The sequence below is a fragment of the Eleginops maclovinus genome, chromosome 9, assembly GCF_036324505.1.
Source record: "Eleginops maclovinus isolate JMC-PN-2008 ecotype Puerto Natales chromosome 9, JC_Emac_rtc_rv5, whole genome shotgun sequence".
Taxonomy (NCBI): domain Eukaryota; kingdom Metazoa; phylum Chordata; class Actinopteri; order Perciformes; family Eleginopidae; genus Eleginops; species Eleginops maclovinus.
In genome coordinates, this window is record NC_086357.1 from 25,019,273 (window position 1) to 25,042,288 (window position 23,016).

The 23,016-nt window shown below is 41.5% G+C and overlaps 2 protein-coding genes across 4 annotated transcripts; one reads left to right on the top strand and one right to left on the bottom strand.

Moving 5' to 3' along the window:
- Positions 1–441: 441 nt before the first annotated feature.
- On the top strand, positions 442–7,532 carry dnttip2 (deoxynucleotidyltransferase, terminal, interacting protein 2). Its single transcript, XM_063891019.1, has 8 exons — positions 442–581; positions 1,531–2,161; positions 2,767–4,195; positions 5,267–5,405; positions 5,586–5,681; positions 5,864–6,028; positions 6,530–6,639; positions 6,748–7,532. Exons 1-8 carry the CDS (start codon positions 507–509, stop codon positions 6,842–6,844), a joined length of 2,742 nt encoding a protein of 913 aa, XP_063747089.1. The 5' UTR covers positions 442–506; the 3' UTR covers positions 6,845–7,532.
- Positions 6,328–22,446, bottom strand: spata6 (spermatogenesis associated 6). Of its 3 annotated transcripts, XM_063891020.1 has the most exons (11): positions 22,299–22,446; positions 21,008–21,145; positions 20,358–20,406; positions 20,188–20,229; positions 19,924–20,048; positions 18,198–18,278; positions 13,661–14,095; positions 11,870–11,972; positions 11,435–11,475; positions 10,877–11,037; positions 6,331–8,544 (listed from the first exon to the last, which is right to left on the bottom strand). In XM_063891020.1, exons 1-11 carry the CDS (start codon positions 22,380–22,382, stop codon positions 8,364–8,366), a joined length of 1,440 nt encoding a protein of 479 aa, XP_063747090.1. In that variant the 5' UTR covers positions 22,383–22,446; the 3' UTR covers positions 6,331–8,363. The 3 variants fall into 3 exon arrangements, 2 of the variants coding, with proteins under 2 accessions (XP_063747090.1, XP_063747091.1); XR_010166418.1 differs by lacking the exon at positions 11,435–11,475 and having other exon boundaries at positions 6,328–8,544; XM_063891021.1 differs by lacking the exon at positions 13,661–14,095 and having other exon boundaries at positions 6,332–8,544.
- Between the last annotated feature and the right edge of the window lie 570 nt (positions 22,447–23,016).

A 23,016-nucleotide genomic window follows, 5' to 3' on the forward strand; every position in this document is an offset into this window, starting at 1 on the left:
TATTGTTTAAGAAGAGCAGCTCTTAATTTTCACAGATTTTAAACCAGGGATGTTGATTTGGAGTCTGAATGAAAAGACAAAAGTAAAACCATGTACAGAAAGGGAATGCGTAATAAATAAATAAACATAGCATGTTCTAACGCTAAAGAATTGGTTTAACACTGGGTGGTGGTGGAGTTAAATTGAATGAATTCCGTATTGGAAATAATAAAGGCAATATTTACATTATTGTCTTTGTTTTCAGGAGGATAATAAACACTCAAAGCAACACTCATTCATATATTCACTTTACTTGTAACTGAGTATTCCTACACTCTGGTACTTCTACATTTACTGAAGAACAAGATCTAAGTACTTCTTTCACCTCTGCAGGATATCTCACAACGTCTTTACAGTTGTGTGACCACTCTGCGATCGTCTGCTCCGCCTGTATCTTATTTCCGTTTATCGATTCGTTGGGTCTAGTCTTCAAACCGGAAGTGAGAGAGAAGCCAACAGCATGCAAGATGGTGGCCACCAGGAGAGGAGTACGCGTGTGCTCCCCAACTAAAATAACCCAGGAGCAGTCCTCTGATGTCCCGGTATGTGTGAAACAGAAATGCTACTTAAACCTGTGAAGGTTCAGAGATGATTTAAAGGTTGAAATACGAGGCGGAGGAGCCCCTGCACGTGTCAGTCAGCCCGTGCTGCAGCTGCTGAAAGTTCACGTGGACCTCTTTTAGTAGTTTCTATGTTTTGACAAACGTGGGGAAAACTGAAACATGTTTAATAAATAAGACGTTTGTTTGACGACACTTATTGTCTTTTGTTTTGAATACATTACAAATGACATATTCCTGATTGTGCATAAGTCAACAGTCTTAAGAGTAATATAAAACAATAAGGCCAAGTGCTGTAAACATGTGCTGTAAAATAAGGCAAAACAACATTGCAACAAGTATTGACTGTGTACACAAAGCGATTTGATCCCGTGCCTCTGATTAGAGCTCCAAGAAACACTTTTTAGTTTATTTTGACATCCACTCTCACTCTCAAATAGTAACTTTATGTTTACCTTTATGAAAACGATAATAAAGTTAGAACACAATCAGTCAACATATAAGGCAGGATACAATAGGTTGAACTGTAACTAGGGCTGCTCTGTCATTTAATTATTTGTACACTTTATAAATGTTCACGCCTCAGTTGTCCAACAGCTGAGACGAGCCAGATACAAATGCACATTTTTCCAAAACCTAAAATATTCCCAGACAAAAACAAACAAACAAGGCCCCTGTTTTTTAAATTTAGCTCAAATTAATCAACCTTTTGAAAATGAAGGTGTTTTCTTGTAAATGTTAATGACCTCAGTATAAGTAATTGGGGTTTAAATTCTGTCAAACTTGAGAGTGGGACACGTTGTTTAAGGTCTTTTTCATGGGATTTTCTGACTATATGAATACTGTAAAATGTCCCCATCCTTGTCCTTTATGATCAAGCTAACCGTGGAGCCATCTTTACTAATAGCTGTTCCTTCTTTCTGCCACACAGGACACTCCTTCCACTCGAAGAACCAGGAGCAGAAGCACCGCAAAACCAGCAGAGAGCCCGACCCAGCATGGCGCTCTGGAGGAGACCAGCAACCAGCCTGAAACCAGCCAAAGATCCCCCATGCCTTCCTCCCCCACTCCATCCCTGAAGAGATGCTCCAGAGCGTCCAGACTGCACAGCCCGGAGCAGCCGTGCACGCCCGTAGGCTCTGTGCACGAAGCGGATGTTTCAGACGTGGAGTCGTGCTGCTCCATGGAAATACCGATGACCCGCAACAAGGGGCGGAAGCAGCTCCTCAGCCAGGAAGAGGTGTCTGAGGTGGAATCATGCTCCTCTGCAGTATCTGCATCCAGAGCTGTCCGCCGCAGCACGAGGAAGAAGACGATCCCTAAAAGCCCCGAAACAGCTCCCGTTGAGGCAGGAGACGCCAACTTGGGGAATGAGTCCTGCAGCTCCGTGGTGTCGGAGTCCACGAGAGTCACCAGGAGTCAGAGGAAACCTGCACGCGCCCGATCCTCCGCAAAACCACCACCGGAGGACTCTGAGATTTCTGACGCTGACAGCTGCTTGTCCAGCGCGTCAGCACTGAGGTCCACCACCCGCAGGAGCACACGAACCAGGAGACAAACAGGTCTGTAGGTTTTTGATTAGCAAGTGTGGATAAAGAATCGAACCGTTCAGCTGCCTTTGTTGAAAGTTCAGACAGAGCTAAATGTCTGCAGAGTGAAAGACACAGAAATTAATTTGCGTGGTATATTTAAACACAGAGAGAAGAAGGGGGGGGGGGCGGTTCAAGCCTGGCGATAACGCAGTATCACAATGTTGTTTTTTTATAGTTTTTTTGCTAATATATTCAGCATGTTGAATCAACTTCAGAAGTTTTTAGGATAAAAAATGTCTTAGTTTTGAGTCCCCTTAAACTTAAATCTATCCAAAATTCATCAGCATCAGCCCCACCGCGAGAACAGATATGGCCACTTTCTGGTTAAAACTGCTATTTTGATCCTGTAAATCTCAGAAATTGATTCAACATCCTCAATAACCTCCAAAACCACTCCATAATTGTACAAGTTGGACAAGCCATTTTTAAACTATTGTCTGCTCATTCGTCTATCATAAAACTTTGGTGTCCTCTATGAGCTGGCAGACTATTTACCAAGCTTAGCAAAGATGTGAAAGCCAGTAGAATGACCAGTATTAAAGTAAGTGAACAAGTAAAATACCTGTCTGTTGCAGGTCCAATCCCCATCCACCTGGACGAAGCCTCAGAAGGGTCCCAGTCTCCGAGATCTCGAAGGAGTCTGATCCCCAGCAGAAATGCAGCCGCTGCTGTAGACTACCATGAGCCGCTGTCCTGTGACTCTGACGGCTTTGATTCCGGGCCGACTTCCAGTATGTCGACTCGTAGACGGGGAAAGGCCCGATCCAACGCCTTGGACTCGGAGCCGACCGACGTTCACTCCCAGGTGGGCAGCCCCGTCTCCACCCACAGCAGAGGGACTCCCAGTAGCAGCCGCACAGGATCTGGCAGCAGCACCACCCGGACCACCAGGACCTCCGCCATGGACTGCAGTGTTATTCTGGAGAAAATGGAGCAGGAGAATTCTTTAAATGATTCAAGGCTAGACGGCACAGTGATCGATGCGGACTGCACGCTGCTGGAGGAGGAGAAGAGCCTGGCCGTGGAAACAGAAGGTGTAGACACTCCTGATCCAACATTAAATGAAGCAGTTCAGGAAGATAAGAGCCTAACCGTAGAAAAAACAGAAGCTGTAAGCGCTGCTGATGTCACATTGAATGAAGCATTCCGAATGAACGAGGACACGGGAGTTACTGTCATTTCAGATGATGATTCCCCCGTGATGTCTCCTCTGATATCAGAAAGACTTCAGGAGGCTGTGAGTGAAGCTGCAGTGACTGTCATTCACCAGCAGGAGGAGCCGTGTGCGGAAGATAAGGACAAGGCCGCCTCAGAGATGGAGGTGATGCAGGAAGCAATCCCTCCATCAGAGCCATCCGTTACAGTAACTCCACCTGGGGAGGAAATCACAGAGGGGGCTGGAGAGAAGGATGAAGCTCTGGAGGAAGAGGAAACTGATGCCCCCACACTGCAGCGTGAGGAGGCCCTGGATAAGGAAGCTGTCGTGGAAACTGGGCCCGGCGAGAAGGAGAAGATGGAAGTGAGCACTTTGCAGACAGATGCTCAGCAGGAGATGGAGGCCTCTGAAGTGGAAGCCATTCAGGTGACATCCAGCCAGCAGCAGAGCATCACCGTGGAGACAGACGCCGAGCAGGAGGCTAAAGACGTCATCGTGCAGAAGACTAAGGTAATCAGCCTACTGGAGAGCAGCGAGGACGAAGAAGAAGAAGCTGAAGAGGAAGAGAAGGAAGTTTATGTAGAGGAGGAAGAGGAGGAGAAAGCGGGACCCTCCCTCAGGCCTGAAGCAGCAGCCGCATCAGTGGACGGACTGTTCATGATCGACACTCGGCCCGGACAGGAAGTAGATGAACTTTACTACAAGGAGAAGCTGACTGAGGAGGAGGAGGAGAAAGCAAAGAAGGAGGGAGGCGTCGAGCAGGATGAGGAGTTTGAGGATGAAGAGGGAGATGATAGTGATGATGACATGGATACAGAGATCCTCTTCTCCACGAGAAACCCTCACCTGTAAGTATTTGAGAGGAGGCCGTCATGGGTTTATGCACACGTACATAAAACATACTAAAAGAAACGCAACAACATCCACCCAAAAAAGGTTTACGTTGAAAGCAAACTTTAAGAAACAAAAACAATATTTTAACATTTCAGTGAATTATTGCACAGAGGAAGCCAGTTAATGACTCAACAGTATTTAGTATGAAATGACTGTCTATTTGCTAAAGGGATGATCTACCCACAGTGGGCGCTGGCTTGGTGTTTATTTCAGACCCTGCATCCATATATCAGTTGGAAACACAATCCTAAAAACGTAACCTTTTCCTTTAAAAAGACTAAACCAAAGGTCTGACAGTATAATCATTCAGGTTCCTTTCCGTGGTGCTTCGAAGATTTGTGATAAAGTGATTTGTTTCGCATGAGTAAGTCAAAGTCTTAAACAAAGCTGGTTGTCCAGGAGGATGGATCCTTAAGTCATGAACAAATCCCACAATAAGACCAGAACGAACAGCATTGGTGCATCTTTGAATACTTTGTAAAAGCCATCCCAGTCGCTCCTTCCTGTGCTTTGGTATCCGCCTGGGCTGACCCGCTCACTCATCAGAGTTCACTGAATTCTTTGTTTATTTATTCCTTAAATCATTCTCCTTTTATTTACTTTCCTCTCTTACACAGACAAATAAACCACATGAGAAAGATACAGGTAGACGGTCAAGTCAAACTAAAATAAATCTCTGAAATTGACTTTGAGCAGCGCAACTGTCAAAAAATGTGTGTCTTCAAACCAAAGAAGACGACAAAACTGACCTAATGACTTCTTATAAACCGGCTGACTGTCAACAAGGTAATGGTATTCAAACCAGACATGTGAGGAACAATTAATTAACATCTCTTCTATATTCATTCCATTTCTTATACACAGTTAAACTCAGAACTCAAAGGCTCCTACTTATCGATCTGTTCTTGGAGTTGAGAAACTTTTAAGAGCTGAGCAGATTCAGAAAGTACAGGCACACTCATTATTGTTATAAATGATCATTATACCTGAGCCTGAGGAGTTCTCTGTGCATCAATCTGTTTCAGGAAAGAGTTGTCCAGCCGTATTGACCCCGGTATCAGGATGAAGGAGCTCGGGGGTTTATACATCAATTTCGATGGCGGCAAATCAAAACCTGTCTCCAGTTCGCTGCAGAAACTGAAGGAGAAGAAGATCCAAGATGAGGTAAATAAGCCATTGATTTTCCTCCTCTTTTGAAGGTGATATGTGATGCAGAATGAATAATACACTCTATAGTTAAGCAGGGACGAGTAAATACTATAACGCACGAGAAGAGTTGTTCACAGTCCCTTCAGAGTGTGTGTGGATAGTTTGCAGTGTTTCAGTGTGTGTTGTTATCCACAGGTGATGAAGAAGAGTGTGATGGGAACAGACTTTTTGAAGAAGGATGCAGTGCCTCCCTACAGTGAATCCAAAAAAGCCTCAAAGTTGAAACACAGAGTAAGTTTCCCATGCGTTGCTTGTTTTTAAACTGTTGGAAATCCACTCATGATGACACATCCGGCCCCCAATCACAAAAACATGAACAGAAATAATGTACAGACACAGCTTTCAATCGAATTCTGTTCTTAAAATCTTCTACAATGTTTTCTAAATAATGTCAATGATTGTTTTTTTCGCAGACGGAGAGGGAGAAGTCGACAGGGGACGGCTGGTTTAATATGAAAGCCCCGGAGCTCACTCAGGAGCTGAAGGCAGATCTGCAGGTCCTGAAGATGAGAGGCTCCATGGACTCTAAGAGGTTCTACAAGAAGAATGACAGAGAAGGATTCCCCAAGTATTTCCAGGTCGGTGGAAAACACCCGTCTGCTGCTCCTCAGACTCTCTAATAACAGACAATCAGTCTTTGATTTTCTAAATGATAACTGTAGCTTACAAGAGTTGGCAGTGTGGATAAGAAACTACATTTTTCTGTCACGGGTCTCATATAGCCTGCTACTCTCAAATTGTTCTAAGGCTTTATTTATCACATAATAATAATAAGAATGCTACGTGACGCTTTTCTACAAACTCAAAGACAAACATATATTGCACAATTGCCACATCGTAGCAGTTGGCAATAGAAAACCAGTCTTAGGCACCTTCAATAATGCAACAGAATATACTTAACATGAAGAGAAAATACATGAAATACTGTAATAAATATCATAGGGCAAGAACGTTGCAGGAATCAGAAAAATAAGTTATATTTTACTGTTGAATAACTTGTGATGTGAATACTGTCAGTATTTATGTTTTAACATCCTGTGTGTATTTGAGTATAACATATTTTAATGTCTGTGTTTCAGGTTGGTACGGTGGTGGACAGTCCCGTCGACTTCTATCATTCCCGAGTTCCCATGAAGCAGAGGAAGAGAACCATGGTGGAGGAGCTGCTCAACGACGCCGAGTTCAGACAGTACGTTGGTCACAATATACAGTATAGTCGGGAACACCTGGAGTACAGGTGTGTTTCATTACTGCAGATATACGTTATACTAAATGTGCGATTCTCTCGTCTTCCCAGGAACAACAAGAAGAAGTACCAGCACATCGTGACGGAGAGAGCAGCACAGGGCGCCGGCAGGAAGAACACGAAGAAGAGTAAATTCCATAAGAAGTAAATCTGAAGACTGATGGACTCTGAGCGGCGTGTCATCGACACTATCCAGACTTTGTACAGTCTGCAGAACGGTGCTTTTGAATCCAATGGACCCGTAATCCTGCAACGTAGTGCTTTACAGTTATCGTAGTCTTTCTAAATACACTGATGCTGAATATTAAAACACTTTTCTTTGACAACCGGCACAAACATTTGGAATGGTTTTTGTAATTTAAACTCACCTCAGGCTGAAGATATGCCCCGTACCATGAAATATCAATGTTGCTTTTTATTAGCGCTACTTGTGTTTAGTGACGATTTCTTCCAAATGATGTTTACAGTCCAGAAGCTGAGGTTACAACACTTAATACATGTATAAACTTTACGTTACTGCTTTTGGTAATCCTGAAAAAGAAAAGTGAGGGAGAAGCAGAATGACTGCAGTATAAAGGAACCTGATTTGTCAGTCACTGTTAGGATCCACAAAGAGAGAGGACACGCTGGCGGACTTTAGTTTTTATAAATCCTCCAGCTCCTTTGGTCACGCCTTCATATAAAAGACTATTCACAATCCTCTGTGTTTAACAGTGTGTCATATCTGCTAATAACAACAAAAGCCATTTTGAACTTAATACAAAATAACTAACTGTGTTGTTGAACTACATGTACATGTTTCGGACATGTCAAAGCAATAAAAGTTTTTAAAAAGATGCTTGAGGGTTATTTAAAGTGTGAAGAGAAGTACGGTTCTGCACAGCACTCATGATTGAGTCAATGAGGAATAGGAAAGGGAATTAATATTGCCATTAAGTTCTAGCTTACCAAAGAAAGCCCAACACTATAGCTGTCACCTTTGTGTTCCTGCAGAAAGGAAAACATGTTCCTTTTTATCATTGAAATGTCATTCCTGCTTTACAGGGTGAATCTGATGAGGGCACGTTGATAATAAAGTGCCTATGTTTGAGTGAAACCATCACATGTGTAGTGTTCATTTTGAGCTCTGACACTCATCTCAGTGTTTCACTATAGATGTGAATGACCGTTTTAATTTGTGCGTCTCCTCTTTGATGCAGGATTACTTTTGTTCCTGTTAAATCTCCTCAGTGTCTCTGGGCTACCTTCTTGACTGTCTTTGTGCTGTGAGAGATGAGCTCTTAACAGCTGCAGCTTACATCCACCATGTCTCCTTCTGTACGCACACACACTGAATGTAGCGTCTTTATACCTGAGCCAATTTCACACACAGCTTTAGGGAAATGAGATGACGTCTCCATGTGGCCTCACCATCCAGGCTCTGGAGGAAAAAAGCCCAGCTGATGAGTGGGAGGGGAAGCACTGCTGCTACGCTTAGAACGCAACCCCGCCTGTCCAAAGGGTAACCACAACAACAAGGTGCCTGGAAAGGTGTAACATCAAAGGGCTTTAAACAAAGATGTGTGTGTGAGATGCTCAACTGAGTGATCCTGAGGTTAAGAAGGTGTGTTAGTGTGTGTGTATCTACTCCTACAGACTTTGGATTGGACGTTTTGATTCAGAGTGTTTTAGCGGTGAAACGTGTCTGTATCGAAGCGTCTGTCGCTTGGCCCCCTTGTGCGCAGATCAGGAAATTGAAGGTCAAAGGTCACTTGGTGATCCAAGGTGGTTTTGTGCGTCTGCAGAATCCTCCGGACTCTTCTGTGGATCTGCTCGCTGTAGGACGGACTGATCTGACTGGTCCGTAGCCTGAAACATAAAGGAATTAAAACCAATAAAACACTTTATAAGCGGAGGTTCACTCACATTTACCTGCCTTCACTAGACACACAGTATATTTGCTTTGACAGGAAAACTGATTTTGATGTCCTAGAATAGTAGCCGAAATTAAAAAAAAGCTATTTCAAGAATATCAGTGTGTGTCTAAAAGCAGTAAAACGTTTAGTATGTTGAAAAAATGAGAGAAAAACGTCATAGTGTAGTTCGCCGTATAGTACTAGTTACTGCCTCTTTTTGGTGGCGGGCTGCACTGGAGTTTGGGGCGGAGTGACCTGGCTGCACTCACCTGCTCACTGTGGTTTTGTATGGAGAGAAGGAGGGTGCAAAATGTTCTCTTGACCGCAATTCATACACAAATCCTGCTACATTTTTCCACCACAATATTCTAAACCATCAGTGATTAAAGCACTTATTGAGGAGTATATTATATATTGTATTTTTGCTTGTTTTTACTAAAATAAATGATCAGACGAAACAGAAGGAGTGGAGCAGTTGTTTGAGCGTGTCAAAGTGTTTCTCTTCCTGTATTTAGTATGTTGAAGATACAAGACAAAACTAAATATTACAGTGCGTCAAAAATCCTCATAGTATAGAACATTGAGAATATCATGGTTATAGTAGCTTTGCTTAATAAAATGGGGATGGATATAAAGTTACAATCATACATGACGTATACACAGACAAGCAGCATTTTAAAATGAAAAAACACTAAAAATAATTGATTATCAAAGTCATATAACTGCTAAACTAAGTCTGAATTTTTCCAGGAGAACTCTCACAGGTACCGCTGTTGGCCACTAGTCTGTGCTGCAACACAACACAAGATCTGAGAGCCGACGCCAAATATGAAACCCCCAGAACACTGACTCAACACACACTTAAAGTACTGTGTTATAAACATTCTTCTGAAATAAACTCAGAGTATTTCTTCCATCCAAAGGTTCGTTTTCCTTCTACATTCACCCCCTTTGTGCCAGAAAACAAAGAAAGTAATTTCACAATTGACAGAAGCAATAATGCATTTCTGCGGGAGACATAAATGTGCTTCATCAACACAATATAAATGTTGCCCGCAGGCAGTGGAGAGACACAGACGGGCAGAAGTGCACAGTAATAAATTCCAGTATTGCCTCTCGTCCACGTCTATTTGTGGGGAGTGGGAGCGTGATGACTGCCTGGACGCTGTCTCGCAGTGTGGGGATGGAAGCTTTTCATCTGTAATCAGATAAACTCGCTACCTGCTCCAAAAAGTCATCAAGGACGAATCATCGGGAGACATGAATAGACCGAGACTTCGGGGCTTAGGGAGAAAAAACGCTGCCACTGGCATCTGTCATTTTCTTTATAGATCAAAGATTGGTGGCAAGACGTGCCCCTGTGCCTGTCTAAGGGAATCTACAAAGGCCGGATCTAATCTCCCGCCCTGCAACTCCTGTCGCGTTTTCAATTGAGAGAAAAGTATCATTCATTTCCCACAATTTACTTTGCAGTTTAAGATTGTCTATTGATTTTAATGTTTACTTATAGACTGAGCAGAGGGGAGACAACCTAACAAAGCAAACGGAACATCGCTCGCGCCGCTGTGTTCAACTGGCGGCGGCCGCGATCGATGACAAGGTCTCTGTGAATGTATTAAAGCCTGCATCGGGTCAAACGCATCACAATCCTGCTGAAACACAAATCAATACCATTTTCCCCTTTTGTTTTCCCTTCCCTCGGCCTGCCCGCTCAGTAATGAACAAACATGACAAGACATCAGCTTCTGTAATTTAAGATGTGGAGGGGAAATCATCCTGGCTGTCGAGTGTGATCCAAATTAAAGATTAGATGAGATGTTTGAGCTCACACACACACACGGCAGTGTATGACTAACACCTCACGGGATTGTCATATATTTGTCCTATACTGTAATTGGAAACTCGTACAGGTGCCTCTTTTGCTTTTGAGATCTTTTGAGCACACAAGTGATTTACGCAGACGGAGGAGGATAAATTCAGGGCAAACAGCACATAAAGAGGATTATGTTGATTCCTGCTGGAGGTGAACTGAAGCGGCTGGTTTTGTCGCCAGAACTGTCTTGCTAACCTGTGTCAGAGCCTAGGCAGAACACAGTGAATTGTAGGTCTTTCTAACAAAACATTAAGAACATAAGGTCCTATCTTATGGCTGCTATATCGATGATGAAGTGGCTGAAGGGCCTTTTTCCTGTTCAAGTTGTTTTACATTTACATCCCAAAGACTCAAAATAACTCAAGTATTTTCAAGGACAGGATAAACTGAAGGGTTTGATTTGAGTATTTACCTTTCTCGGAGTGAAGTATTGAGATTCGGAGGACTTCTGGAGTTTGGCAAGTTCAGGGTGGGCTCAGCTAAGGAAGCCCCTCTCACTGGGCTTTTGTTCTGGGTTTCGAGTCTGGACTGAGCCTCTGGAGACGACCGGACCCTCAGAGAACCAGTTTTGACCTGGAAGGAGTCACAGGGTAGCAGGGTTTAAGTGAAGTGACAGGTTTAACCAATGCAAACACTCTTTTCAGAAAGATGTTTGGAATAATACTTGAATAATGAGTAAAGAGTGGACCAAATATAGTATTCCAATAGCTTCACAGAGACATGAGTAAGTGCTACCAATAGTTCTTCATTACTGTTGTTTCTCTACTCTCTACTTTTCTTTCACAATATGAAACACATCGCAGAGTGAGAAGGTTAGTTTGAATGAAAATAGTTCACCAGCCTCACTTTCTGTGCTGAGGATACACTATGTAAAACAGTCAGTGAATATATCATTTGATTAGTCTGCTTTAGAGTTTGTGTATGGACTAAAACATTGTGTAATGTGCTGGTTTATAATGACGAGACTTACTGAGGCTGTTCTGGGTCTGTAGCTGCCCAGGAGGGAAGCATCTACAGTGACAAAGACAAGGCAAACGTCTGTTAATGGACTGAATAACGTCTAAATGTCTTAATTTAAAGAGGAAATCGAGTTTACTTCTTGAACATAAACAGGTGAAGGTGGAAGTTATCCAGCTGCAAGAACAGCTACCTGTGTGGTTTTGCACCATTGATAAAACATTTGCTGATATCCTTAAACTAGCTCAACAACTCATAAACATAAAGATTAATAAAAGCAGTCCGTTATTACTTTTTTAAGACTTCGCCACATTTTATCTTGGAAAATATAAACAAAGACATGAAACCAGGAAATAAATCACAACTAATCTTGATATATTTGATGAATGGCAGTACACCATGGCCTTTGGAACAGTTTTAGTTTGTTGCATGTGAGCGTGTGGCCTACCGGTGTGATCAGCTGTGAAGCTGACAGAGCGTCGCTGCATGCTGTCGCTCTGTGTGGAGGAGGAAGGAGTTCCCGTCTGAGAGGCACTGCTGCTCCGAGAGACCTGAGGAAACACAACAGAGAAAACAAAATCATCAGCTCAATGTGGAAGATTAAAGAGGCCCTAATCTGCTTTTAGGGGTTTTCCTTTCCCTGTAGTGTGTTATTTAGGTTTTAGTGCATGTAAATGGTCTGCAAAGGCTAAAATCCCAAAGTTTCTGAAATGCCTCCATTGGACTCCTTTGACTTAGAGAACATAGTGACATCACTATGTTATAGTTGCGCTTCTGTTGACTAGAGCTCCAACACGTTGTACGTGATAGGTTAAGGGGCGGGACATCTCTGAGCGGATGACTAATCACAACAGAGCCGGCCAGCTAACCAATCAGAGCAGACTAGGCTCTGTTTTCAAACAGAGGGTGAAAAGAGGTGCTGCAGCACAGGCAGTATGAGAAACATAAAGAGCTTTCTGAACATTAAAGCATGGAAACATGTCACAGGAGGGGAACTAAATATAATTATGAAACCTGGAAAAAAAAGCATAAAGCTCACATGCAGCATCCTGATTTTAAATCCTGATTAAAACATTGATAATTTGAGCAGATTTGTTCCACATAGAAAACAAAGATTGTTAGTTTAAATTAACAATACCAGAGCAGAGATGGGTGTATGTCAGTGTCAGATGAGATAATACAATATGCAATATGCATTAATGCAATATAGCAGATAGGACATCTGCTATATTGCATTAATGAAATCAAGAAACTACATTAAACACATTCACTAACGTCTTGTTATTTCTTTAGTTTGAGCAGAATAAAGCAAGTCACTGTCTATCATCTCAACCCAAAATCATTATACTAAAAAGATGACAATAAAGAAAACAGGACTTTACAAAGCGATCACCCGTCTGGAGATTACAAGTTGGGATATGCTTCCCTCCACACAAACAACCCGGCTGTGATAATGCATTCAGCATGGGGCTAAGCTCCTTCATTAGGTATCTATTTGTTAATTGCAGCTTGACTCTCAATTACTGGGGTTAATTGTCGACAGAAGATTCCCCCAGGAAAACCAGAGGGGGAAAAACACACTCCTTGTATTTAATAAAACACCCATTGTACTGTTGTTAGTGCCACTCATCTGTGTGATAAACACAAACAACTCTACACCTAGTCGTTGCTTTTAAAACCGCACATTAGTGGATTTTGATATTCATACCTCAGGATTAGATTTGATGTAAATGAAGGAGGGGGATAAAGGAAGAGGCGGGGGGGGTGTTGTTGTTGTCCATCAGCTGTGTATTCCCCACGGCTGTGTGATCAGAAAATCACTCCCTTTTATATGCTAATATCTCCAAGCAGTGATACAGCCATAATTAAAATGTTAACAAATAACTGTGTAGCAGCACCATACAGGATGTGAGCTGTTAAAGCACAGTGAAGCCCCCCACCCCAGTGAGGATAATAGGCCATGTTACAGTGAAACACTTTAATGACGTCAAAATCCATTAGCGGCTCAGGTAAAAAGATTAACAGCGCTCTCTTATTATGCCCTCCACTTAATCTGCCCACTAGATTATGGAAAAAAATGGGGAATCTCCCACTGAGGTTTGAACTACATCAACTCAGGATCCCATTAGTTTTAACCCCTGTCCGCCGAATATGTGTATTACTAGCATTTAACAAACCATCACATGACTTTTTTTGTCAATTGCCTTCAGTTTGGAGGAGTTTATGCAATGGTACGGACCAGGAAGGGCTGCCGGCTCTCCGTCTCCTTCCTGAAGCGGTGCGGCCCCAGCTGCAGGTGGCTGAGCCTCTGCCAGGCGTCCTCCGACAGCTGGCACATCCTGCGGTGGGTGTAAGGGGACAGGGCTCGTGTCCTTGAGGAAACGGTGGGCTGCTGGTAGTCTGCAGAAGCTCTCGGAGAAGTGGGTTTTCTTTCCTTCTTGATTTTCTGAGGACTTCGGCGAGAGTGGATTGAAGAACGGGAGCGTCTGGGGGGTGAGGATGGCGCAGTGTTTGTTATTCCGGCCTCAACATTTAGCCTTTCCTTCCCTCCTTTCAAAGAGACACGGGTCGCATCATCTTCTTCAGAGAAATGCCGACTGGATGGCGAACACTTCTTTGCTGGACTCTGTCTGGATGGGGATAAAGTCGGCCTCACTGGAGAGAGACGGCAGGTCTGGGGACAGGATATGAGAGAGAGAAAAGAACATTTTTTGATATGTTTCGAAATGTCAAACTAGCCTCTGAGGTCTCTATTTTTTGATGGCACGTAACATTTGACTCAGCAGTTTGATTCCTACGCAGGCCACGATGTTGTTCTATCAGGAGTGGAAGAAGTATTCAGCTCAATCACTTAGGTAAAGTTACACTGTCAAAATACTCGCATGTAAAATGTCTACATTGACAATGTTTCCTAAATACACATTTTAAACATTAAACAGGAAAAAGTGCTTTAAGTATTAGAAGTAGGAAAAACTCAAAAATATTGAAAATTAATGTAAATATTAAAAAGAACAGCAGCAATCATATTTCAGAAGTTGGATCTGCAAAATGTTTGAACATGAAGAAATGAAAGAAACAATTACCAAAAATGCTGCTAATTTATTTTATGTCAACTCCCTCACCGTCTTAGTGATTAAATATAAAGGTGGATAGTTTAGCAGACATCATACAACATATTTTCTAATGTTTTCTGTGTAAAAATCTTAACTGATAAGGTAAATAAAGCTGGAAAATTGAGTAAAAAGGTACAATTTAAGTGGTACAGACTGAACGTACTTAGTTACTTTCTACCACTGGTTTCTTTAAGCACGCATCAGCCATTTTAACAATTACAGTACAGCAGTTCTCTCTCTCCCCGGACAGAGCCATGAAAGCATTAGCTAAATCATTCAGCTTAAGCGTCTCAACAACAGCAGCGGCCCTCGCCATGGAGACGAGTTCTGCAGAATTACTTCAATAACTCTAATGGCCACTAACATCATTCTGCAAGGCAATATCCCACTTCCTGCGGGTAATGCCGACCAGGGATAAATAAGTTAAGATAAAATGTTAATTGCATTTGATGGCCATCTCCATTCTAATACGATAAAGAGGAATTACCTGGCTGTAAGAAAAGATAATCTAAATGCTAATTAGGGAAATCACACAACATTAAAACTATTTTTTAAGAGAAACTAAATGATGAATAAATCCTCATCGAGGTATGACATTAGACTTTTGTCTGATTTAATAAAATCAAGCAAAGTGTGCTCTCGCACCCCCACATAAAACATCGTCTCTGACTTCTTCCAGCTCTCGCTGTACGCTCACCTTTCCTGCCACCTCCTGATCAGTGTATTTGAGCTGAATGCTAACTTTAACATGCTAACGACATTCATGGCACTGATACAGTGTCAATGCTAACATGCTGACGCTGAGCAGGGGATATCTTCATCATGATCTCCTCCTTAGTTTATCATTTTAACACGATTTTATTTGCGAATCAGCTCTTAACAGCTGAGGCGGATGGAAATTGCAGTAGTTTTAATGGGTCAAAAACCAAGGTTGTTAAAAATGATCCTGGACGAAAGGTCTCAACAGAGTGATATTTCATTATGAGGGGGCGAGTGCTTGTACCAAAAGTCATGGCAATCTAGTTATAATAATAATGTTTTTAGTCATTAAGATGCATCATGTGGGCACAATGAATATGGATAACACTTGATTCTGTTGCTTCTATTGGGCTACAACAATAAACGTGATTGTTTAATCAATAAATGTATGAACAATATATACAAGGAATCCTTCCAGGGGTAACATTTGACTGAACAAGTGGAAATTTAACATGCTGGATGCACAAAAATCAACGTAAAGGGAGCCCTAAATGCTTAAAGACGAATCCTCTGTGATCCCTGACTGTCTTTACACAATATCAGGGCAATCCATCCGACAGTTGTTTAGATATTTGAGTCTGGACCAATGGTGCGGGGATTACAGATCAGGGCAGCAGAAGATCTGCAGAAAAGAGTAAGACATTTCTGCATAAACCCAGTGTATTTTCATCCTTATAGTTTCAGAGGATTTGTGGAAGTAGCTTTCACTCAAAATCTCTACAAAAAACAGGACAGGTCTGTCAGCTGGGCGGGAAGGCAGTCTGTGAAATGCCTATGCTGAGGAGCCATTAGGAGAGAGAAAATGGAGAAATTGTACTGTCTGACAGCCACAGCAGTGCTCTGATCAAGACATCCCCCCGAGGGGCCGGGAGAACACTCTGACAATCTGCCTCGCTGTCATTGACATCCCATTTAAACAAATAGCTGAGCTTAGGTTACTGCACCTGGGAAATGCATGTTACTGTTTTTGGCACAACATGCCAACCGCTGGGTGATAGATCCTGTGTTTTAAACAGGACTGTTTGGGAAACATTTTCTAGATTTGGAATATTATTCACCCCTAAATGGGGCGAAGCCTGCGAGCTAGTTCAGGCAGTCAACTCGAGCACCAATGATACATTGGCACATAACGCCCCTCGTCACACTTGCAACCAGCCAAACATAGTTTCCTAATCCGGCGAACTATTTAAACTGTTGGATCTGCCTACCTCTGCCTGGCTAATGCTGCTGCTGCTGCTGCTGTTTCCACGCTGCTAATGTGTTCACCTCGCTACTGCTGCTGCGTTCACGTTGGCGATGCTCGCCTGCCCCACCACCACCCCACCTTCCTCCCCAGCTTCCATCTGTAGGCTCGGGGGATAGTTATCTCATCATCACTCAATGTTAATATGTGGAGTGATGAGGCCCGAGCCTAGACGCCAAACTCGAACTATATACTGCTTCTAATAAACATATTAATGAAACACGTGAGTTGTCTGACTGAACTGCATTTATCTGCTGATATTACTTTCTGCACACATAAATGCAGAGTCTCAAAATACTGTGAAGGTGAGGATTAAATTGAAGTAAGCTTATTTAAATGATCATTTAATCTGCCGGTACATTTTTATAATGAATCAGGTGTAAACCAAGTCAAAGTTCCCATCACAAAACTGCTTTTCTGTCTGACTGACAGTCCAAACTTATACAAAAAAAGACATAAATATTCACAGCAGAGAAACCTTTTCCTTGAATAATACAAAACAATGACTTATTTGTTAAAATAGTTAATCGACTCTGTACTGAAGACTGCCACTGTGTTTGGGAACATGTCATTAAAAAACACTTAGGAGTTACCCTACATGGAAAATAAGAACTAAAAGGAAGAGAGAAACGATTCTGTGATGTGATTTTGCGCAGAGAAAGGACACGGTGGCAGAGACGCAGGTGACCCTCGTCTCGGGGAGTTGATGCAAAAAGCTGACGGACCGCTTCGGTGACAAACATCGTGCAAACTCGCAGCTAGTGGGAGATGTGAGAGAAGCCTTGCTATCAGCATCACAGATCTGCCTCCCCGTAATTACATTCACAAGGAGAGAACAGATACCCTTGAAACACTGCCAGTATGGATAGATAAATGCAGTAGCCATGGCAACAATAGAAGGTGGGTATGTATGGGGGAAACAGACGAATCCGATGGCGAGCGATATCTCTCATTAGAGCCCTCCGGAGATGAATCCTCACTCATCTGGCTTTGGTCAACACTTGTACGCAGTAATGTGCTGGGATGTGTTCGTATTTGAGGCATTTTGACACGGCACACAGGTTGATAACACACGGTTTACTGGACTCAAGGGAGAGAGATTTTAACTGTTTAAATTAAGACAAAGCAGGGCCTAAAGGGCAAGAAACCCAAATGTACAACAAACATCTTCTGAAGTGTTTTATAAATCAACAACAGACATACAAAGATAAACCAAAAGCAGAGAAAGGGACAAAAAATTATAAAAACTTGCAGCAATGCATTTGTGTGTGTGTGTGTGTGTGTGTGTGTGTGTGTGTGTGTGTGTGTGTAATGCTACTATCAGGATCTTCTTTAGTCCACTGTGCACTTAGCAGAGTGAAGTGTGTATAAGAACATTGTGTTTTTGAATTTGAATAAGTTATATCCACTAATTGAAATAATGTAAGAGACAAAGGCAAACTCAGGTGTGTGTGTGTGTGTGTGTGTGTGTGTGTGTGTGTGTGTGTGTGTGTGGGATAACTTTTCATCAGACGCCAAATCTAGGTTATTTTCTAGCAAACAATATATTAAAAAAAGGTTTTGGGGAGTTGTAAATTGTTTGTCCTACATGAATGAATTCCCTGACCTGCCCTTGGTGGTCAGGGACACACCTTTGTTATGTAATAAAAACACACACTTACAGGCGAGGCAGGCCGGCTGTCTCTTCCATCACTCTCTTCTATGACTGATGTCGTGGCAAACTCCACTTTGGGGGAGATTCCCTAAGGGGAGAATAGGAACAAACGACACCTTTAACAGGAAGATGGAGACAAACACACAGATAACAACTCTGCTCCCAATACCAATTTACAATTGCAAATCTTCAATCTACGCCTGGCGTGACAAAAACACATTTCAGAAAAGAGAAAGGCTCCAGTGATGTTTAAATAATATGGCATTTGGAACGAGACATCTAAATTGCTATGTAGGCCTCAAACACAAACACATAAAAGCAATGTTGAGGGGAAGGGTGTTAAAAGACATTTAAATATGCCAGTGAGTGCCTCTGAAGACAAGGGGAGGATGGAAAAGCCACCCACAGCCACGCAGAGATGAAGGAATGGAAGGAGGAGGAAGAGAAAGAGATCATATAAGAAGAGGAGGAGGGAAAATGACAAGATGAAGAATGACTGAGAAGAGTTCTTTGTTTGGTTCTCTCTCTCTGTATCGCACGGTGAGTCAACAGCTCTATCTGGAAATTACTGTTTTCTGAAGAAATAATTTCACTTTGCCTAAGACAAGGCAGTACTTTCGAGTTGGTTATCTTGGTAGTGTACCTTCCTGGACAGGGATACGGAGGAATCTCACAGTCTTCTCCTGTCTATGAATGACACATGTACCATCAGATCACATGGAGCACAGGGTGGCGTCGCCGGGACACTTGAACAACGCTTAAAAGGCATCCACATTAGCTCAGGTTCCTTTGCAAACATCAAGAAAATGTGATGCAACGCTGCATTTTAACAAACTGCTGTAGTAACATGTTGGTCTTAAATTAAAGTTGTTTCATATGTAATTGCTCTCCAGGTCTTCTGAGGATGGTTTAAGTAGACATTAGGTGCCTGCAGTACAGAAACAGAGATGAGCTGCACCTCTGTGATTGTAGAAAATACTGTATCTCCAGTCATGATGAATGATACGTTAGCTGAAGCAGTATGATTATGCAAATCCAGTCATGGTGTTTTATTTGCATTTGTTTTGAACACTTAATGTGATGTTTCACCACACATTATTTATTTCATGAATCAGGGGTGAAAACAACAAGAATAAACCTGTCGTTGATTTTGCTTGTTATTTCCATACATCTTTATTGTCCACTCGTGTCAAAGTGATAATAAAGGATCCTTATTATACGACTGTTCTTACTGCATATCATAAATACATATATAAGTCCTAACAATTTACATAGTACTTTGTTATTCTGCCAAAACGCAAACATTTCACTGCATTTCCATTTGAACTCAATAATATAATGTGTTTTAATGGTGCATTTAGACATATATGTTTCCCATGGTACTACTACGGGATGTATTAAGGATTTTACAAATATTTAATTAAAAAGGTAAGCATAATTACACACCACTAAGTAAACTCTAAGGATTCATAGTGGTAGATGTAGGGTAAAATCCATACCTCTTATTGCCAATTTTCTTCTCTGAGCACACATGCGATCAATCACTTGAGAGCTGTTCTTAAAAGTTACTTTTGCACGTGGCTGTTAGTAGCAGGACGTGTTATGCAAATCACTTTTGTACTCCTATATTTCCTCTTTAGAGCTTCTAATCTGTCAGAATTGAAAGTTAGATGAATATTGGTGCAGGTGTTAGAAGGAGGGTTAAGAAATACATAAAGGAATTGATGGCCTACAGGAAAGGAGGAGGATCTCCTCATCAGTATCTCTCTCTCTGCAGCTCCTTCTCTGGAGCTCAGTCTGGGTCCCGAGTACAGGAAATCTCTGCTGCTCTCCTCCATGGTAGCTAGCACCTCACCCTCTAAACAACATACAAAGACAAACAGTAAACAGGAACAAACATAAACACAACGCAAGTTAGAGAAGCTGTTTTTTTGCAGAGTAATGAATACATACAGTTGGGACTTAGAACTCCCATATGGCATCATCAGAAAGCATACCTGGAGGCACCAACTGAATCAGCTCAAAAGATGTTGTGTCAGCTAAGAGGAAGGAAAGCACAAACAGACTGTGAGCTAATGATCAGTATCACAGCTAATAGCCTATAAGCTTGCATAGCAGAGTATTCAGGACTAAGAGATGAGGAGGCAAATCCCAGATGGCCGTTTACCTTCCAGGAGGTCAGCTACATCAGCAGGGTCAACAACGCCGGGGAAAGTCTGGTAAAACAGAATAAGGACAAAGCAAATCAATAATTATAACAAGATGAGGCAGACAGCTCTAACTTTCTGGGGCAAAGTGGCCTGCTTTATCAGGAGTAAGAGCAGTAATTGGAAGTTTTAATCCTAACATTCAAAAACTAAGACAATAAAAGACTATAGTGCATGTAAAATGGAAAGTCATACACAGAATGATTCAAATGTAAAGAAATAAAGAGAAAACAACAGCTAGGGTGGTAATTCCCTTACTCTTTTGTACATAAAATGATAGGGTTGACTATTGGAGCATTCACAAAGCATTTACACAGTGAGAATTTGACCAAAAAACATTAAAATCGTGAATACTGATCAAGTGGGTACTGACAAATAATAGGTTTAGAAAAATTGCAAAACTTAAATGCAAACTTATAAATACAGAAAATCTGAGAAAAAAAGTAGATTCATGTAGCACAAAAAAACAACAATATCCAATACTTAAGACGATCTTTTGTCTTACATCACAATATTGATGAACTACTATTGATGTTTTGCCCAGGTCTAGCCACAGACATGGTCATTTGACATGTTGTGCATAGTCATTGAGGCAGCATAAAAGTCTCACCTTCACAAATACCATTTTGTGGTGGAAGCGTAAAGGGAAGGCAGGTGGCAGGCAGGGAGTCTTCCTATACTGGCCCATGATGCACACACTGAGGTAGATATCTTTGTATCTAGTCAGGAGCACTCCTGGACATGTGACCTGCAAACAAACAGGGTAAATAAGCGAATACAGTTACAGTTCTATAGTAATCTCTTTTTCTGTTGTTTTTCTGACATAAGTAGCCCAACCCTTATTGTGCTAAAGCGACCCTTTACAGCTGAACATGTATTCAAAAGAAATCAGCAAAAGAGCCCCAGGTGTGCTAAGAACAATCAATGTCAGAAAAGAGTAGGAGTGAACTAAATTAGGATTAATTGCTTGAATATACAAAGTGGAAATGAGACCAGATCAGCTTCTCCACAGGAAATAGTACAAATCAGAGAGCTCAAAGGGTTGCTACTTTAATGTGCTTTACAGACATTTTAACCTGTTGGCTCAATATTTAAGAAGGCAAAAAAAAACATTGCTCTGTATTTATTGACTTATATTACTCATGTGCAATGACTGATAATGGCTGCTGCTGCTGCTGTGGATAGCTATAACAACCCCCAAAAAGCCACATCAGTTAAGGCCAGGGAAAGCTTTCATTTTGGGAGTACATTTAAATATTTAGCAGTTAATGATAGCTGACTAACATTTCTTTAAGTAGATTCAACTAGTAAGCAAAAAAAAGTACGCTATCAAACACTAGTGGAAGAAGTACTTGGTATTTAAGTAAAAGTATCAATACCAAAATGTAAAAGTACTCCTTCAGAATCATATACATTGCTGGGTTATTATTAGGATTATTCATGTGTTTTCATCACAACTGGTTAAAGTTTAGCTTATTTGAACAATTTCATTTACTGCTAGTGGATATCTTAACTTATACATATATGTCCAAGTGTATTTAATAATTGTATTTAATTAGTGGAGTGAAAGTACATAATATTGACCTCTAAAATGTAGTGGAGTAGAAGCAGAAAGAGTACAACGGAGTACTTGAGTACATAGTTACTTTACAACACTGCTATTAAATCACAGCAAGCTCTATCATATGCAGGAATCTTTAGAAACAAACAATTCCCATGAGCTAAATAAGCTAGTGGGTGTTTCCACGACGTTTAATCACATTAACATGTTGAGTTTCAGCCGTTAGTGACCGTTAGCTAGCTTAAGGGAACGTTAAGGAAAGGGAAGAGGATGTAACTTTAAGCTCGTTAGCTCACTTGCTAACAGCACCGTTTTGTATTAAAGCAGCAGACCCACTTACTTTGTGAATGTCCAGGTATACGGTGCATTTCAGACACTTTCTGTGCGGTTTACAGGGGGAAAGCTTCTTCTTTTTCGAAGCCATTCATCAAACTTTTCAAAGTTCGTTGTCATAGCTGCCAGACAGCAACAGTGACAGAGGAGCGGATGTGAGGCCATGTGACCGAGAGCGGACCAATCAGAAGCTCTCACTGCAAAAACACACACGCACGCACGCACTCATCAACAGTGACATCTACATCCGTCATTTAAACATCTGATTTCATTCATAAAGTTGCCCTTAGAACAGTGAATGCTTTGACACCAATATAAATAAAGCAATGCCTTCTTGAACATTAACATATATACACGTAAATAATACAACAAATGACCGAAAAGATAACACAATTATTTAAATACTGTTTGTCTCATTTACATATCTAGTTATGAAAGAGTCTGAATTTACTGTACTTTGCTAAACATAGTTTATACCTGTCTATGCAATGCAACATAGTTATTTTTAATGCCTGTCAAGGTCCAACTCTACGGTGGCCCTAATATCAGACAAAATGAATTTAAGTGACGCAGACTGAAAGAGCCCAATATTACATGTTAGTTAAGCCGATATAAAATAAATGGAGGCAAGAGGAGATCTTTCTTTAGGTAGTTTTATTTTTGAAGTAAGATTTATTGCTCATAGACAAAGAGAACAAATAAATAATTGAATGAGAATAACAAAA